The 20,053-nt window shown below is 43.6% G+C and overlaps 1 protein-coding gene across 9 annotated transcripts in view; it reads right to left on the bottom strand.

Moving 5' to 3' along the window:
* Nucleotides 1-19,273: 19,273 nt before the first annotated feature.
* Nucleotides 19,274-20,053, bottom strand: part of st3gal4 (ST3 beta-galactoside alpha-2,3-sialyltransferase 4) — a 46,399-nt gene continuing 45,619 nt past the window's right edge. For all 9 annotated transcript variants that reach the window (XM_079620853.1, XM_079620852.1, XM_079620856.1 and 6 more), the window contains one exon: nucleotides 19,274-19,394. In XM_079620853.1, the coding sequence (XP_079476979.1) occupies nucleotides 19,305-19,394 (90 nt within the window). In that variant the 3' untranslated portion in view covers nucleotides 19,274-19,304. The remainder of the gene's footprint in view (nucleotides 19,395-20,053) is intronic.

The following is a 20,053-nucleotide window of genomic DNA, read 5'->3' as shown; positions in this document are numbered from 1 at the left end:
TAGTGTGAGCCCAGATCCAGCCCACATCCGGCCCACATCTGGCCCATATCCAGCCCTTATCCAGCCCTTATCCGGCCCACATCTGGCCCACATCCGGCCCACATCTGGTAGGTGCCGGATCTGGGCCGACACAATGTTGCTGTCTGGGAAAGGTATTTTAAAGACAAAGACTGAAGGAAGTAAAGGAAAGAACTACAATCACATGAAGCATTGCAAATTATATAATCGAATTAAAAACAGCAAAGAAATATAGACCGATAGATGTAGGCTGTTGATTACATGTATATAAACAATATATTTTACATTTGTTGCAAAACGTGCGCACATGTATAAAAGTAGTGACATTATTTGCAGTCCTTCATGGGAGTGGGCGGGCAATAAAGTCTTCTTTTGGTTTGACTTTCTTGTTTTGATTCTCTGATTGGTTGAGATTTGTCTTTGCAGAATCATGGGTAATGCAGTTTCTCACTAGCACTTTTAAAAATGATTATTTGACAAATATACATTGAGATAATGCTTTATCAAAAAGCAAATGCCATCGATTAACAATGTCATAGCTCAAGGTATGTCTGTCTTTAACCGTTTTAAGAGTTATCCAATCTTCATTTCCATATGTGATTTTACTTACAGAGCCTGACTGCTGCACTCCATTTGGCATAAATGGTTAGAAAAATGTATTCTCTTATAAATGTAAAAATGTCTAAGGCTCGTGTCAGGTTAGAATGGTTTAAAACGCACACATATTAGGTGGAGCTGTGGAATGAGTAGGAGAGGAACACAGGTAGCCTGGAGCCAAATACTTCAAACTGTAGACATCCCTCTGTGAGGAACAGTTTGCAGAAAATCCAATATTTCTCCTGACGCATCAAACACAAGGGTCAACAGGTACTGGACGTATTGTTCTGGGACCTTCATGATTACGTCAGAACCCAAAACCAAGCTGCTATATGAGTCTCCACTCCTCCACATCGGTGTAAAGCTCTTGAGTAACTGTGCTTCATTACTATACGTAAAACAACACTAAAGAACTGTTCCTCTGCGGTCGCCCTACAGGTTGGAAGCGGAATTGTCCATTACTGCTGCCGTAAATAATTTAGCCTACCGCCGCTACTGTCGCACACACACTCGCTGTTTATCCAGCACCGGCTTAGGAATGAACGATGTCCACAGACAAGGTTGAGTATGTTGCATGATTTCATGAAAGTATGATGTATTGCGACATCAGAAACAAAGAAAAACTAAATAATGACTATTGTAACGCTTGACGTAAAGCAAGTCAAATTTGTAGTTTTCTTATGTCTCATTCGAACTACAGAAACACGACCCGATCTGGCAAAATTACATAGTGCGGTTATAGCGGATAAAGGACCGCAAAGCCAGTCCAGAAGTGCCGTTCACACTGTTACGACTTGATGAACCGTTGAAACGATTTTGGAAACATTATTTTAAGGTAAAAAATCTTCTTTAGTGTCAACTTTTACTAAGAACTCTCTTTAGAGTATTAGTAGACTGTTAGATTAGTATCGGGTTAGTAGAATAAGTTGACATGTAAAGTTACCTATAGTCAGTAGAATATCTGTTGAGGAGCATCAAAATAAAATGTTAGCAGATATTAAGCAGATTAATACTCTAATGAGAGTTAGTTGACATTGCAAAGTTATTAGTAGAATGTCTAAAGTAAGACTTTATTGGAATAAAGTCTTACCTTTTCTTCTAAGAGTGAGTAATTGCTAGTAAAACTCACAAATAATTACAAAGAAATGGCAAGTAACACATTGAATTGGACGTAGAAGTAGAAAAAGACTACTCCAATAATCTTTATTTTATTCACAACTTTTTTTGACAGTATAGCTAACAAGTCCATATTTCCAACTTTAGCTTGATTTCTCAGTGTGATTCACGCTCCTGCTCTTCAACTTGCATTCCTTTCCCAGAAAATAAACAGAAAAACAAAGTGATAAAGACTTTCCCATGGGATCGCAGAGCTGTCTGTATATTCGGAGGCTGCGATGGCAGAACACGGTAAAGCAGATTGGACGTGTCAGTTATTATTCAGTATTCAGAATGGATGAGTCCTCCAGCACCTACGAAGAGTTATAATGGAGTGGAATTCAATAGGATGAAACCGTTTCAAATCAATAGCCTGAAATGCGTCAGTAAGAGCTGGATTTTCACAATGAATGCCGTTGGGTGTGGATTTTGTGTGTGTAAATTAGTCCAGGAGCTCAGGGACTTCTGTCCTGCAGCTGTATCTCTGTGTCTCTTCCCTCAGGATAATCATCATGTCCTCAGAGACGCTCTATCTCTCTCTCTCTCTCTCTCCTTTTCGGTGTATTGGAAACCTCTTGGGCACATATTCCTGGAACTCCAGCCACGGGAGAGAGGAAAAGAGGAGTAAAGGTACAAAAGATGAATTATTCAATCTGTCCTTCAGAGTTACATCGGATAAATAGACAGATAGATTATTCATGTTTTATACCTGAGGTCTCTGAGACACTGATCAAAAAATGTCAGCTGTGGTCATCGAAATGTACCGTGAAAAAAATACGGTAGCAACATTTTTTGATTTTGCTGTCAAAAAAAAAAATATTTCATCAATTGCTCTAATGTTAATATACCAACTACCACTTTTATATACTCTAAAAATCACCTTAAAACACAAAATATAAGGAAAAAATCAGAAGAAGAAAATTTTAGCAGCAAGCAATGAATACGGCAAACTGGAGGAGTGGCAAAACAATATAATTTTAAACATTTTTAAATATTGAGTCTTAATGTAAGATATTTAATGTGATCAAAATGAGGAGAGTAATCAGGTATCAATAATTAAATTAAATAAATACATTTGTTTCTATGACAATGGGTTTTAAAGTTATAACAACAATTTTAAAAAGTCATTTTTTTTTACTGGTGGTGGCGCTATAGAGTTGGTCCCAGAGACCCCACATTTGGTCGGATTACGATTCACGACCACTACTATAAGTGTGCCAAATTTCTTCATTTTTGAAGGTACGGTTCCTAGTGCCTTTGAATCTCATTGGGGAGGAATAATAATAAAGAAAACCCAAAGAAACAAAAGGGGCTTCAGAACATTCAGTGCTCGGCCCCTAAAAAAGTGCTGGTCGTCTTCTGCCAGGACATTATCTATTACGTTTACTGATATTTCCTTTAACACAACACAATGCAACGCGTAACACAAAGTACATGCAAAAACACCTGTGAAAAAAATTCAGATTAACAGTACAATGTGCCCTAGTTTATCATTGTGCAGGTAAAGAGAAAGACACATCCTGTATTAAACATGTACAAAACACCATCATGGTAACACACATGACACTGCAATTATGCAATAAACATTAATTAAACAACATAAGATGTAACATGAAACCCTAATGCATATAAATGATAGGGGAAGGGGAGAGTTATTTTGATAAAAAAAAAACTGTCAGAATTCTGAGTGTCAATTCACACTTTTTCACTGTAAATTATGAGAGAATTTCATATAAGATTAATACAAGTCAGCTGAACCTAACCTCTGACCTTTTCGCAGATTGGGTTAGTATGTTGATGTGATTAATTTGACCTACATTTAAAATGAGAATAAAAAATAATGTCCAACAAGTAAACAACATTCTTCAGGTCTTCACAATTTAACTTTAATGTTTTTGATTCAACACAATTGATTGAAATAACATTCATGATGTTTTTCCCCAGCTTATGTTACAATTGACCATCCGCAAAGACCCGCCCCCCTTAGTTACCGTTGCTATGTCCGACAAGCTACGCCGCTCTCACACTCGGAAAAAATGGCGGATGGCGAAGTATGATTGGTCAGATCACCTGTCAATCAAGCTCCCTGCGAAGGGTCAATTGCCCCAAACCTCACAGACACGAAGAAAATCCTGTAATATGAGTGACCCCAGCAACATGTGTCGGCCCAGATCGCGGGGAGTCCACATGTACCAGATGTGGCCTGGAGCTGGGCCGGGTTGCATAAAAACTGGAGATAAATACTGGACATGCAAAAAATGTTAAATTTATGCATTTGGCAGATGCTTTTATTTAAAGCATTGCATTCTTGATGCACATTTTATAAGCTCTTACTTTCCCTGTGAATCGAACCTATGACCTTGGTAGTGCACTCTAAAAAATGCTGGGTTGTTTTAACCCAAATCTGGGTCAAATATTGATGAACCCAACCGTTGGGTTAACAAATTTAATTAAAAAATGTAACCGAACTGCTGGGTTTGTCCATATTTGACCCAAATTTGGGTTGAGTGTGCCATGCTTTACTGTTTGAGCTACAGACAAATCTATTTTGTGCCACAAAATAATATAGATATATGCACAATGAGAGCTGTCCTGAGCATATTGAGGGGTGATGTCGAGTTAGCATTAACCCCATCACACTTAAATACAAGTTTGATTAAAACTCAAATGTTTGCACTGCTTGAACTCCCGTGCACTCGCTGAATGCAGCATTTGTTTAGATATAGGACATCTGTCTTGTTATGGGATAACCCGTCATCATCACCTGCTGAACGCTTCTTCAGTCACGAGTGTTGCGGCAGAACGTCGGCGTGCGGTGCCATGACAGAGAAACAGAGCCTGGCATCAGCAGTGCCGATCCATTTACAGTCAACACAATGCTCTCAGGACACCGTGTTTGGCCACACACAAAGAGCTTCAGGGAACATGTTACGGAGAACTGGCCGTATTTACATCTCGGACTTCCTTGAGGAGTATCAGTTCTCCTTTTTTGGTATGAGAATTGCAGAAGACCTTTTGAGACACTTTGCTTACTGTTTCAGTATTTATGGTGGGAACCCCAGAGATACCCAAAAAATAAATTTATTTTTAAAATAACCTCTTAATTTGACCTAATCAGTTCCCAGAAGGCGGATTTTAGGCCTGTTGCAGCTTTAACCCGTCTGTTGCATCATTCAGTATATGCACTTTTCAGCAATGGGAATGTTATCCAATAAAACAATATGAATTGGACCAAGAGCTGCATGATTAATCGTTAGAATTGCAATCTCGATCCAAACACCCCCGCAATCTTATTCCTAAATGACAGCGACTCATCTCCGTCTATTAAACCTTTGACAAGTAGCCTACGATCACAGCGAACACTCAGATCTGTGCTGGCGGGCGCTATGGTCGTCATGAGGGTTTAGACAAGCCGTCTTTTCAGCCACACAGTATCAGTGTTTCTGTGTTACACTTATTCAAATTATCACTGAAAAACTGGAAGAAAAGTTTGGATGTAAACACTGATGTCTACGGTAGCGATCAAAATAGTGCAAATCACCGTTTGAAAGTAACTTGATGCTTCAAATAGACATTGTATCAAATACACATACATCAACAACTGTCGACGACTGTAAAACATATTCGTCATTGAATCATTCATTCACGAGATGCGTTCAAAAACACTGATTCATCTAATAAAACAAAGTATTTGAGTGAGTCATTGAATCATTCATTCAAACCGATAAAAAAATTATAATTAGTGAAATACCTTTTTCAGGCAGCAATTAACATTTTGTCAGAGCCTCTTGTAAATTACATGTTATTTTGTTTAGTTTTCTATATAAAAAAAAAAAAAAAGATTTGCACTTTATCCAGAATCGTGCCGCTCTAATTTGACCCCACCAAAAAAACTGACTAATCCTAAAATACAATGATGATAGGCTAATAATAATAATAATAATAATAAAGCAAATTAAAAATCTAAACAACATAAAACTATATTATGGCATGTGAAAATGTATTTTATAGTTAGAGCCGTTATGTAGAATAACATTTTCTCCAAGGATTTTTTTCGCATATTTTTTGCAAGTGAAAATAAAATAATCAAATAAATGTAAAATCGTATTATATAAAATAAACTTAAAGCATTGTATTTATTATCAGTTCTCAGAAGATCAGTTCAATTCATTAATAAATATGCAAATAAAAAACATGATAAAGGTTACGTTTTATGCACATTCCGCATGTATAGCTGAAAACATCTGATTTTCACTAACAGTTAGTCATGCACGCACATGAGATACGTGTGTGTGTGTGTGTGTGTGTGTGTGTGTGTGTGTGTGTGTGTGTGTGTGTGTGTGTGTGTGTGTGTGTGTGTGTGTGTGTGTGTGTGTGTGTGTGTGTGTGTGTGTGTGTGTGTGTGTTACAGTGGCGGTCCTTAATTGTGCATTCTCGTTCAGGTGTATACAAACGATGTGTACTGAACAAAGACATGAGGGCATTCCGTCTGAACAGCTGGGCTCAGTGTCACAGCGCTACACCTCAGTGAACACCGCCAGGGAAGACACAAACACACACATGAGACGTGTTGAGGAGGAGAAGCCGCTGATTCCAATCACAGCACTGATTTCAAAATCCGGTCGCTGAGGACACTCGCGCAGTTGCGTAAACATACGATATGAGATTCGTAGACAGGTGTGTGTTGACATGTAGACAAAGATTGTGATCACGTAGTTTCTGGAGCAGGGAAAACCCTGTGCAAACCTACCAGCATCCGAGTCGTGACCTGAGTTTCATACGCAGTGCATTTAGGACGTGATTAGTCTCAGCCTCAGACGTCACGCCCACGGAACGTTGGCTAAACGTCTGATGCATATGATACACTTAACCGGAAACACTTCAGGAATGTCGAAGTCGTCATCTGATTGGTTGAATTTTATCGGATTTCCGGGGGGGGCGCGAGTGTCGTGTTTATTTTCGGTCCGCCGGGAAACAAAGCGCAGACGGGTGATTGCGGAAGAAAAACTGTTGTGTTTACATGAGTGACAATGAGCATTTATCAAGATCAGCTAAACGTAGAAAGTATGCGAGGTTCACGGCATAGACTCTTTAAGAGATGTCCAGGAGTTTTGTTTGAGGCACTTAGTGGAGACTTGTTGCACGCCGGTCTGTTGGTGTGGGGACATTTCCACGCCCCGAAACGTGACGCTGAACGAAACGAACTGTAATTGGTTGTTTGACATGTCGGTCAAACGGCCTTATGGGCGGGCCTTGGCCAAAGAAAGCTGCTATGAATTCCAGACCTTCAGCCGTCAGTCTTTTTTCCAAAATCTCGCTAGACTCAGGCCGCATTTACACTGCAGGTCTTGATACCCAAATCTAATTAGTTGACTATGTATCCTTTTTTTATGACTAGCTTATCTTCTTTTAAAAGTGACCCGTATCCAGTATGTGCATTACACATTTGGCGAAACAACCCAAGGTAGACGTACTGAGGCTTAGGAGAAAGGGAAATAAACCGAAAATGGTGCGATTTGCAATGGACGCAGATTAAATGATAATACAAGCTTTTGCTCTCCACACATCTATAAAGGTCAGCGAATCATACGCCATTCATCACCGTCACTTTCTCCATGACATACAACTCACATTGACAGGGAAATATCCAACCTGTCCGCTTACATGACAGATGCAAATGCACGATTTATTTACACGTAATATGAATGATGAGGCGAGGGCTGCACGATATATTGAACAAAAAAAACCTCACATTGCGATATCTTGTTTTTCTGCAATATATATTTTGATATGAAAAGCGTTTTCTCAGATGAATAGCTCAATTTGGTAAAGAATGAATCGTTCTAGAATGATTGGGTTGATTTTGTAGGACAGTGAATCTGCAAAGAAATTAATAAACAATACAAATTAAATAAGGTAAGTCGAACAGTGTTCAGGTACAGATATTGAATTATCAAATGTAAAATAATACTGCATCGTCTTCACTGCTGTATAAATTAAATACAATTTATCTTTGTTAATTAAAGCTACAAACAAGATTTTCTTTTTGTATTCTGTTGTTTGATTCACATTAATGAGCGGGTATATTAGGGTGCTGTCAGTTTAAGAGCTAATGCACGGATCACATTTTTCCCAATTTAAAGATATGGATCTGTTTTCTTTCCGAGTTGTTTATGTTCACGTAAGCCATACGAGACTGCTTATGAGGATACTCACGAGACGGGCATGTGTGAGTTCAAGCTCAAATAGACGAATCAACTACGATACCTTACTTGACATCTCTTATCCTGCAATTTAACACATCGCAAACTCCATGCTATTGTAAAACAATACATTGTGCAGCTCTAAATAAGGCCTGAAACTGATCTGAGAATATCATAATTAATGTGCTTTACACGTCCGGGTCTTTTCCGATCTGTAATGTAAATTCGGCCTTAGACGCTGAGATTGTTCCCAGCACTACAACCACACAATCCCTTTGTGAAAACAAAAGAAGTAACATACTTTTAAAAAGAGTATTCTTACGGAATAATATACTTAATATTAAAATGTGTTCAGTTATGTACAGCTAAATGAAAACTAATACAAGCATTTTATGTGCAATTAAATTAAAATATATGTTAAAAAATAATTATAGTGTTAATTTATATTAATTACATTGTAAAAAAAAATTTGGTTAAACAACATTTTTACTACATTGAAAAGATTGATTTAATCAACAGAAAATATGATGTTATCTGACCAACTTTAGACCCATTTATGTAGGACTTAAGTACATCTTTATATATCTAATTTCATAATAAATCAAACAAGTCATTTATGTGCTTTAGTTCTTTAAAGCAAAAGACACAATGATTTAAAATACTCTAAAGTAAAACTTTTAATTTGACATTATTAACAATGCGGGAGCTTTTTGTAAGTGTACTTAAGTGTGTTAAGAAACAGTAATGAAACTGTACCCTCTTTATGTACACTTACAGTAAGTAACCTTTTATTTCATATATTATCTGAAAGTACAGTTTAAAAAAATACGTTTAAGATTAAGATATATTAGCCTATTATATCCGGACTTTCAAAACATTGCTTCAAATGTGTTTGAACTATTAAAAGGCCCTCAGATATCACATAGAAAATGATGGTTAAGGCAATTGCTAATTTGTAAATCACTTCGGATAAACCAATCTGTTAAATTACTACATGTAAATGCATTTGCAACTAGCTTAAGCTGTAGTAAAAATGGTTTCTCTCACTTGTGTGTCAGATGTCTCCATCTTTAGACATCAACACAAACTGCTGCTGATAATAACAGAGCGCCCCAAATCTACCTCTTTACCAAAATATGTGTGTGTGTGTGTGTGTGTGTGTGTGTGTGTGTGTGTGTGTGTGTGTGTGTGTGTGTGTGTGTGTGTGTGTGTGTGTGTGTGTGTGTGTGTGTGTGCTCTTACCTGCACTTCACAGCGTGTGGGAAGGAAAGACCAGTTCAGGATTGGCACATTTTTTAAGAGAGTGTGGGTGCGCGGAGCACAACACAGCGTTCACATTATCTGTGCTCAACATTATCTTAGCTTTCAAAGAATAGTTTCAGAATTCAAACGCTGTCGGCAAACAAAAAAAAGCAACAGATTTGTTGGCACATGAAAACAGTTCAAGTGTGTAAAGAGAGCTGATTTTGCTATTGCAATTATGTAAAAAAGCAGCAGCTCTTTTCTGAGCCAAGAATCACACGCAAGCCTCATCATGACGATGAAGATGATGATGATGATGCAGGAGAAAATGATTTAAGAGCAACCACTTCGCCAGCTCTACTATCATTTGCATACACTTTTCATGCAAGATTACTGGCGCATTTAAACATCACACAAATCTGCCATTTACCAGCCGATGGCTCATTTATACCTGGATTTTAAATGTGAAAATATGCTACTTATCGTGCGCATTGATGGAGGCATCAAGCTAGCAATCTGTGTGTCGGATCTTGACACACACATGCGTATACCCGCACCTACAGGCATGTTGGACAAGGTGTCCCATTGATAACTTGCACTGACCTTGTTTTGGGTTGGCATATAAACAGATATTCTTTGATTATGTAACTGTGTGTTGCATAACCCACACTAGGATGACCAATCAGGTATGACAAAGCAATGCATCGTGGTTCTGCACTGATTCTGCAGGCGTAATGAAACCGCCGCTGTTCAGACACTCCAGCCTGTGAAGAAGCGGGCCAGTGACGCACTTGAATGACTCTGTTGTGCCCTTAACTACTTCACAATCACAAGTGGCCATCCTTCCCCACAGAGAGAAACTGCAGCTGCGATTTCTGTCTGCAGACATGGAACTGAAATAAAGGAGAATGTGGAGAAAATGGTGGAGAAAATTATGGGTATTCTCTAGTCGATGAACATACAACGATTGTAAACTCGTCATTGCTTTGCATTGTGGGATTGATGAGTGCACTCGGTAACGTCCACTATGGTTTCAGACACCACTAAATGGCTGTTACCTCAAATAGTGCCCTGCTTAAAGGTATAGGGGACGATTTCAGACACAGCCTTACTGTGAGTGACGACACGCTGACCGTCGACGTGTCTGGAGCGGTCGAATGTAGCATCTACCTATAGACTATATACGGCATGCACGATTATTTTTTATACTTTTTTTCAGCGTTGAGAATTACCACCAATCACACAAATCTCTGTTGAGCTCATAATGCAATAACCAATCAGATTAGTTTAGATTAGTTACCGGGGAAGAATAAAAACTGCGAATTCGCGGGAGCCAGCCAGACAGATTGTGAATTCTGACGTGGGAAAGTGCAGATATGATGTAAGTAAGATATTGATTTATAATCCTTTTGTTTTTTATGCTACTAAAACACTGAAAAAAAATATATATTTTCATGATTTGTTATCACAACTATTTTTCTTTTGTCAAATCCACTTAGATACTTAATGTGGTTCAGATAACATAATATTTTGAGATGCTTTAGGAGATTAAACCAATCTTCTTCTTTGTATTCAAAAAACTAAAAAAAATAATATTTCAATTGAACTCAAAATTTTAAGGCAACCAGGTAAACTTACTTTTTTAAGTTAAACCAACAATGATTTTTTTACAGTGAAAAACAATGTCTTGATTTTCTTATACATAAAAAGCAATTAAATAATTCATAAACGGTTCTTGACTGCGCGACATACAAGAATTACCCCACACAAAAACTGCATTCTTGTAATGAAATCATTATATCACGAACAATGATCGACAATAATTATGTTTTTCACTTACAAGGTAAAAAGTTGTTTTGATTTCAGCTTCAACCTTTTTGTGAATTATGTATGTGTGTGCTAGATCATCCTGTGTCAAACCATTACATTTAATCATGAATTAAAACAAATGTAATTTGGTCTCAGAGAAGGGGTTCTGACAGAAAATGTATTAATTCTGTAATTAAAGTAATTTCCCCACTTATTTCAAATTAAATTCATGATTTTCATGAAGTTATGAAGAAATTACAATAAATTAAATCACAAAAAAAGACAATAAAGCTGATGAAATCAGTGTAAAAACTAATCTTTAAAACTAAAATTAGTAATGATGACTTAAATAATAAAAGACTACAAATTGGACGTGTCACAAGATAGCCCTGTTTTCAATAATTACAACAATTGTAATCATTACAAACAATAACTAATAATTGTTATTGAATAATAATGCCAGAGAAACAAGCGATCAGCCATGTTTTGAACTTTGGTTTCCCTTTCGTTGTCACTTCGAGTTACGTCGAATGACGACGAATGGGGTTCGCTTAGAAGCCTATCCTCTTCGAACAGTAATAAAACGAGCCAATGGCAAGCAAATGCCATGGGTCTGCTGAATTTGCATAGCATAACTCCGCCCCACCTTGTGGGTATAAAGGAAGTGAGCTGGCAACATGCAGATATGTTTTCGCTTTCGGAGCCAAGAGCATTCTTCACTCCACAAGCCATTCTGAGATCATCTCTCTTCACTCTTCGAGACGAGCTACTCTTCAGAAGTGTTGGTGTGACGGCGAATTCCAGCGAGCTTCATATTGCCTGCCGATCTGTGCAGTGGTCTGCCAGTCGTGTGTCTCTCCCTGGGCGCTTCAACACTGCTGTTTGAGTTTTATCTCTCTAAAAGAGCTGCACGCGGCGCGTCTTTTTAAAGACGGTTCGCCCGTGTGTTTCTGGGTGCGATACACAGATTAAATCAGCTGATGGGCACGGACGCTGTCTGATGTGTTTGGGCAAACGCACAGACAGCGTTCGTGGATGCGTCATGTTCTCATTGCGGGGACATGACCATCGCAATGTAACGATCGAGACTCGATGACCTCCTCGAGAGAGAGTCCCCTCATCCACACCCCGATCTATTCTCTCCGCAAGAGGGAATACTTCGGCTGGTGGCCAGGGTGATCAGAGGCTGCTGTGTGGAACCAACCCGACGATCTATCCTCGGTCCACACACTCCTCTTCACATTGCAACCCGTGTGGTATCCGGATGAGATCGCTGACCAGTCCCGGCCAGAGGTCGCGGGCTGGTCCAGCATTTCATTCGATGCCCCGGCAGATGAAATCTTGTCTATCGCCGCATCACAAGGTGGGCGTGAGTACGCTGGTGAAGACTCGGCTGTGCTGCCTCCTCCGGGTGTGCCAGCATTGCCCGAGTCTGAACCAGAACTCTGCCATGCTTCCCCGGGCAGTCGCGAGCATTTGGGCTTGTGTGGAACCCTCCGCCATGTCCCAAGTGCTTAAGGCTGATGATTGGTTTTTGGGGACGCACCGGCACATGTCGGCCCGCCCCCAATTCCTTTCTTCCTGGACGTGCATGAAGAGGTCATGAGATTACTCAGCGGCCTCTTCCGCCTTCTCTGCCCTCGATGAGGTCGCGGCCAGTGGGTACACTGGGGTTCCCCCTATGGAGTGTTCTGTGGCAACACAACTGTGTCCCCACAGCGCCTCCACTGGCAAGGCGGCCCTAAGCACCCACCCACCCCAAAGCATGTAGGTTTTTGTCTACTCCGGTGGCAGAGATCTATAGAGCTGCGGGGCTGGCTGCCACCTCACTGCATGCTATGCCCATCTTTCAGGTCTACCAGGCCAGGGGTGCTCATTGCTAATGCACGAGGGTAGGGCTGGTCCAGGGCTCTTGCAAGAGCTGCGTGCCGCCACCGACCTCGCTCTACGGGCGACGAAGGTGACCACACGCTCCCTGGGTCAGGTGATGTCCACATATGTGGTCCAGAGACAAAAACTGGCTTAGTCTGGTTGATATGGGCGAGGCTGAGCGAACCCGCTTCCTCAACTCCCCATATCCCAGACTGGCCTCCTCGGCGGCGCAGTCGAGGACTCTGCCCAGAGTTCTCGGCTGCCCAGAGCAGACTGAGGCTCTGATCCCGCGGCCAGCTGCTCAGCCGCCGGCTCAGATGCCTCATTCCGCTCGCCGCCGAGGGCGCCCTCCTGCGACACTCCCTGCCGGCCCTAGCAGCACCCTTCACCCAGGCCGTGCCGTGGAGGTAGTCGCAGGAAGGCGCCCCAGCCCGTACCAGCCCCGCAGCAATGCGGTGCTCCCGTTACGGGCAGCTCAGAGATGGGTTGCAGTTCTTTCTAGGAGGTGGTTGCAGGGCCACTCCTTCCCCCGGTGGAGGGCCGGGGGAAAACCTCTTTTTCCAAAGAGCTGTCTCTCCCATCTCTGAGCACACAGAGTTCTCGGACGACAGTGCGCGCCACCCTCGGGTCCCGCCACTCTCGCCCTCCTCTGTCACAGAGTTCTCGGATGACAGTGCGCACGCTCACGGGCCTCGCCACTCTCGTCCCCCTCTGTCGCCAGACCCCTGCCAGAGCACGCCCCTGTGGAACGCTGGTCCTTCCCTGGCCTCCTCTGGCAGGACGCGGCTAATGACCGTGCCCCCACACCGGGCCGCTATGCCACCCACGTCTGGGCCGGTCATTCCGCTTCGCTGCACCCCCGGGGGGACGTCTGTCGTTCGCATGACCCCGCTGGCACAGTCCGTGGGAGCCTGGTTAGAGCTTCCCCCCTGTCCCGCTGGCTCACGCGAACCATCAGGCTCGGCTATGCGATTCAGTTCGCACGGTCTCCTCCCCGCTTCAGGGGAGTCCGCTTCACTATGGTCGGTGGCAATGCCCCTGTCATGAGTGCGGAGGTCGCCACCCTGCTGGCGAAGGGTGCGATCGAGACTGTCCCTCCAGCCGCAATGAGGTCCGGCTTCTTCAGCCCCTACTTCATTGTCCCCAGGAAATCCGGTGGGTTACGGCCAATCCTGGATCTGCGCGTCTTGAACCGTTCCCTTCACAGGCTTCCGTTCAAGAGGCTCATGGCCAAGTGCATTTTCGAATGTGTGCAGCCACAGGATTGGTTTGCAGCGATCGACCTGAAGGACGCCTACTTCATGTCTCCATTTTTCTCGACACAGACCGTTCTTGCGGTTTGCTTTCGAGGGACAGGCATACCAGTACGCAGTTCTCCCATTCGGGTTGGCCCTGTCTCCTCGCGTCTTCACGAAGGTCGTCGAGGCAGCCCTTGTGCCGCTACGGCAGCACGGGGTTCGCATCCTGAATTATCTCGACGACTGGCTAATCCTAGCTCACTCTCGGACCAGGGTTGCGAACACAGGGACCTAGTGCTCCGGCACCTAGCCCGTCTGGGCCTTCGGGTCAACTGGGGGAAGAGCAAACTTTGCCCCGTGCAGAGGATCTCTTTTCTCGGTAGGAAATTCGACTCGGTCGCCATGTGCGCGCAGCTTACGAGCGAGCGCGCGCAGTCACTGCCGACTTGCCTGAGACAATTTGAGGGCAAGAGTGCGGTTCCACTGAAACTTTTTCAGAGGCTCCTGGGGCATATGGCATCTGCAGCCGCGGCAACGCCGCTCGGATTGCTTCATATGAGACCGCTTTAGCACTGGCTTTGCGATCGAGTCCCGAGGTGGGCATGGCGTCAGGGCACGTTCCGAGTACCAGTTACTCCGACCTGCCATCAGACCTTCTCCCCGTGGACGAATCTCAGCTTTCTAGGCCCAGAGTGCCCTTAGAACGAGTTTCCAGGCATGTTGTTGTCTCAACGGATGCCTCCTCCACGGGCGCCATGTGCAATGGACATGCTGCCGTGGGCTCCTGGACAGGACCCCACCGCCTATGGCATGGCAATTGCCTCGAGTTGCTGACAGTACGTCTCGCTCTGCACCGCTTCCATGCGCTGCTCAAGAACCAGCACGTACTAGTCCCATCAGACAATACCGCGACAGTAGCGTACATCAACCGACAAGGTGGTCTACGCTCCCGCCGTATGTCGCAACTCGCCCGCCACCTCCTCTTATGGAGTCAGAAGCATCTGAGGTCGCTTCGAGCCATTTATATCCCGGGAGACCTGAACTGTGCAGCCGACGAGCTCTCACGGCTTCAACCTCTTCCTGGAGAATGGAGACTCCATCCCCAGGCGGTTCAGCTGCTTTGGGATCAGTTCGGGGACGCACAGGTAGACCTGTTTGCCTTCCACGACTCGTCCCACTGCGCCCAGTTTTACTCCCTGACCGAGGGCACGCTCGGCACGGACGCACTGGCGCACAGCTGGCCGCGGGGCCTCCGCAAGTATGCGTTCCCCCAGTGAGCCTTCTTGCACAGACCTGTGCAAGATCAGGGAGGACGAGGAGCAGGTCATATTGGTTGCGCCACACTGGCCCACCCGAACCTGGTTCTCCGAACTTGTACTCCTCGCGACAGCACCTCCCTGGCCAATTCCTCTGAGGAAGGACCTCCTTTCTCAGGGACGGGGCACCCTTTGGCACCATCGTCCCGATCTTTGGAACCTCCACGTGTGGCTCCTGGACGGGACGAGGCAGGTTTGAGTACCCTACCACCAGCGGTGGTGGCTACCATCACTTCCGCTAGAGCGTCGTCCACTAGACATGCCTACGCGTTGAAGTGGAACCTCTTCGTCTCTTGGTGCTCTTCTCACTCAGAAGACCCCAGATCATGCCCGATCAGTGTCGTGCTTTCCTTCCTGCTGGGTTGGAGCGAAGGCTGTCTCCCTCCACCCTAAAAGAATATGTTGCCGCTATCGCCGCACATCACGATGCAGTTGATGGTAAGTCCGTGGGAAAGCACGACCTGGTCATCAGGTTCCTGAGAGGAGCGAGGAGACTACAGCCTCCTCGCCCTCCTCTCGTTCCCTCTTGGGACCTCTCGGTGGTACTAAATGCCCTGCAGAGTGCTCCCTTTGAGCCTCTGCAATCAGTGGAGCTTAAGTTCCTGTCAATTAAGACAGCGCTCCTGGTTGCTTTGGCCTCCATCAAGAGGGTAGGGGACCTGCACGCATTTTCTGTAGACGAAGCGTGCCTGGAATTCGGGCCGGCCTTTTCTCACGTGATCCTGAGACCCCGGCCTGGATATGTGCCCAAGGTTCCCACCACTCCCTTCCGGGACCAGGTGGTGAACCTGCAAGCGCTGCCCCTGGAGGAGGCAGACCCAGCCTTGGCATTGCTCTGTCCAGTACGCGCCCTCCGTGCTTACGTAGACAGAACGCAGTGTTTCAGGTCCTCAGACCAGCTCTTTGTCTGTTATGGTGGGAAGCTGAAGGGAAAGGCTCTCTCCAAGCAAAGGTTGTCTCACTGGATAGTGGACGCCATTGCTTTGGCTTACCAGCAGCAAGGTCGACCATGCCCCCTTGGTGTGACGGCCCACTCCTCCCGGAGTGTGGCCTCCTCTTGGGCTCTAGCGCATGGCGCCTCGCTAACAGACATCTGCAGAGCTGCAGGCTGGGCGACACCCAACACATTCGCCAGATTCTACAATCTCCGAGTGGAGCCAGTGTCCTCCCGAGTACTCGCTTCAACCAGCCGGTGCTAGGACCCGCTCAGGTGTCTTTGCTTGCTCGCCATTCCACTCCACGGACTGGATACGTGCGATATTCCTCAGGTGAGCCTGATAAGCCCTGAGTTCCTCCAGCGCTGTTGACGTCAACGCCAGAATTATGCCTCCGGCAGCTTTCGCGTGGGCTAGGTGCCACCATGTGCATGGTTCCCCCTCTGGGCGACCCCCACATGTGTATTCCACTGTAAGCCTCTCTCGAGCATGTGTCTTTCCCTTGGCAAGCCAGTCTGCCACCCCTGGGGTTGAAATACTCCACCCTACGGGCTGGACACCCCAGTGTTCTCCGTATGCACCCCCTTCCGGGTCATATGTGTGTTTTTTAAGTCCCCCCCCTTCGGGCGGGCACTGATTGCATATTTCCACTGTGATATGCTTCCCAGTGTACCTTGGTATTCCTGTGTTAAGTAGGAGTCCTTCGTCCGTGCTAGTCTCACGACAGGGAGCTCAGACTTACGCAGGGCACTGGAAGACAGCCGAGGTGGCGTGATTGGACTGGAAACCCCATTCGTCGTCATTCGACGTAACTCGAAGTGACAACGAAAGGGAACGTCTCGGTTACGGATGTAACCCTCGTTCCCTGAGTAGGGAACGGAGACGTTACGTCTTCCTGCCACTTCCGCTGTACCGCTGGAACAGCCTGATTTCAGCCTTGGCTCCTTCAGCGAAGAAACATATCTGCATGTTGCCAGCTCACTTCCTTTATACCCACAAGGTGGGGCGGAGTTATGCTATGCAAATTCAGCAGACCCATGGCATTTGCTTGCCATTGGCTCGTTTTATTACTGTTCGAAGAGGATAGGCTTCTAAGCGAACCCCATTCGTCGTCATTCGACGTAACGTCTCCGTTCCCTACTCAGGGAACGAGGGTTACATCCGTAACCGAGACGTTTTGTGGTATCTGTATATTTCTGTCGAAGAGCATTTAGCTGCTGAAGTGGATTTACTCATTGTAGAGTTACTGAAAGTTATCATGAGCATTGTAATGTTTAAAGCGGATGTCATAACAAATGTCAGTAGACTGTGAAGTTTATAAAACAAGCGGTTTGTTCAGAAATCCGCAAGATCTTACTTTCGTGCTGTGAAAACACAAAACTGAAGACGGGACACAGGCGCAGTGCTAATACAGGGACAGGGCTACATAAGGTCTATCTGTGACTGAACAGATCCGATTCCAATGATTTCAGAACAAATGGACATTGCTTGGACATGTTGGACATGTTAGCATGTTGCTAAGCTAACGGTGTAGTTCCAAGAAGCATGAAAGCAAACATCACAATAATATTTTGTATAAATATCATCTTTATTATTGTACTGTCTATACAACATTGAATGAAATAGTAGCCTATATTTATCATTATTCTCCCACCATTTTGGATGCATTTATCCCTGGAACTATTAACTACTAACAATCTATTGTGAGATTGCCGATCAGAAAATAAAAGGTAAGAGTCTTAACTTCTAGAACGGTCTTTGTTTCTGATGTGTAGCTACATATGATGCCTTCATAAGCAACCGGTTTATGAAAGCTGTTAGTGCATGGTTTGCTCATTCGTTTGAATGACAGCAGAAGTTCACCTCTCAATAGGTATTGTTTGCTGTGTTGGGCTGCCGAGTCTAACCGAGGCCTTGCATTCAGAACTGACAAATCTCCAGATGTTCCTTCCTCTGTGAAGCTCTGAGTAATGAATGTGACTCAAACAGAAAGGCAGCTCCCCGCACTTCAAATAGAGACAAAATCCATAAAGCCGAAAGTGAACATACGGCCATCATGTACATGTGATGTGCTTCAGTGCAAGTGTTTCACTCTCCCTGTAAACACACCTCGCTCACACTGTCACGTACATGAATCGCCCTCTTCAGGCTGTGCGAGGGATTGCCTCACCATCACTTTTGCTCAGAGGACAATTGGGTTACACTTTATTTTAAGGTGTCATTGTTACAGTGTAATATTAATTAACTGCATGTACTTACTATAGGGTTAGGTTGAGGGTTAGTTGCATGTAATTATGCATAATTTACTATAGTAAGTACATGTAACATATGTAACAAGGTCACTGTAAAATAAAGTCAGATTAATCACAAAATGAAAGAGGCTCACTTTAAAAGTTTAGCTGATATCTACCCTTCTAAGTGAGTTCATAAGTGTTACATTTAACTTTAAAAGTGCACTAAATTCTGTAATAATTTACTTTATTGACTTTCTGTACAAAGTGCAGATTTGGTTATCTGAAACCAAGGTTGCTGTTCTTCATCTGACCTTGTCCTTTGCAGATATTGAGTATGGGAACTGTGAAGAAGAAGGCCATATAGGAGACACATGTGAGATCTTTTTCTAAAAAGAAACATCCGAGAAGCAGGAGATATAAGCACAACTCTCCATTTGTTCTCAATTAAATCTCGCCAATGAAAAACGAGGTTTCATTTCAAGTTATTAAATACTTATGAGGTTCACAAAATATCCAGTGGTGATTTAAAAAAAAAAAATTAAGACAAAATTAGACAAAAATGTGGAAATCACATAGGATAGAATTCAGTGACGTCCGAAGATGAAGATATTGTTTTTTAGTGTTGTATTTACATGCGCTCATGTATGTTCTTACGTGTGAACATATACATGTGTCATGTTGGGTGTCAGGAGTGAGGATGAAGATATAAAATGGCCCCCTGGTCTTCCAGTCTCTTAAGAACTTGTCCCTCTTGGTTGAGATCATGGTAGGAGTTCTGAAACAAAAAGGAGATCCAGTAAAGCAAAGCAATGCTACAGTCTTAGAAGAAAAGGTTCTATATAAAAGGGTTCAGTCCGGCAGAACCTTTTGTGGGTTGTCATCGTGGGATCATTTTATAGAATTAGTTTTTATTCATTAATTGGTTTTAACACTTTTTTTCGATAGTCCACTTCACAGCTCTGCAACTTTTCAACTACATGTCAACTAGCAGTCATTGGAGTATTAGTAGACTGATGCTTAATATCTGCATCAGTTATTTTGATATCTACCCTTAGAAGGTCCCTTAGAAGGGTAGATATCAGATAAACTTTTAAAGTGATCCTCTTTAATTCAGTTATTAACTGATTTGACACTTAATATCTGTATAACACTTTATTTTGATGCTCCTCAACAGTCATTCTACTGACTATAAGTCACTTTACAACTGCATGTCAACTTATTCTCCTAACCTGAACCCTAACAGTACTACTAATACTGTTAATACTGTACTAATAATAAGTTGACATGTAGTGGGCTTTATGCACAGCTGCACTACTTCCTGAACTTTAGGCAGCTCCTTTGTTTCCTGTCTGCCATTATTGGACAAACTGATTAATCCAGGTGTGTCTGATTATTGTTGTTGGTCAGTTTGTGCATAAAGTGACTTATAGTCAG

Source organism: Phoxinus phoxinus (genome assembly GCF_949152265.1).
Source record: "Phoxinus phoxinus genome assembly, chromosome: 8".
NCBI classification, from domain to species: domain Eukaryota; kingdom Metazoa; phylum Chordata; class Actinopteri; order Cypriniformes; family Leuciscidae; genus Phoxinus; species Phoxinus phoxinus.
The sequence above is the reverse complement of the archived record's forward strand: the minus strand, read 5'-3'. Positions and strand labels throughout refer to the sequence as shown.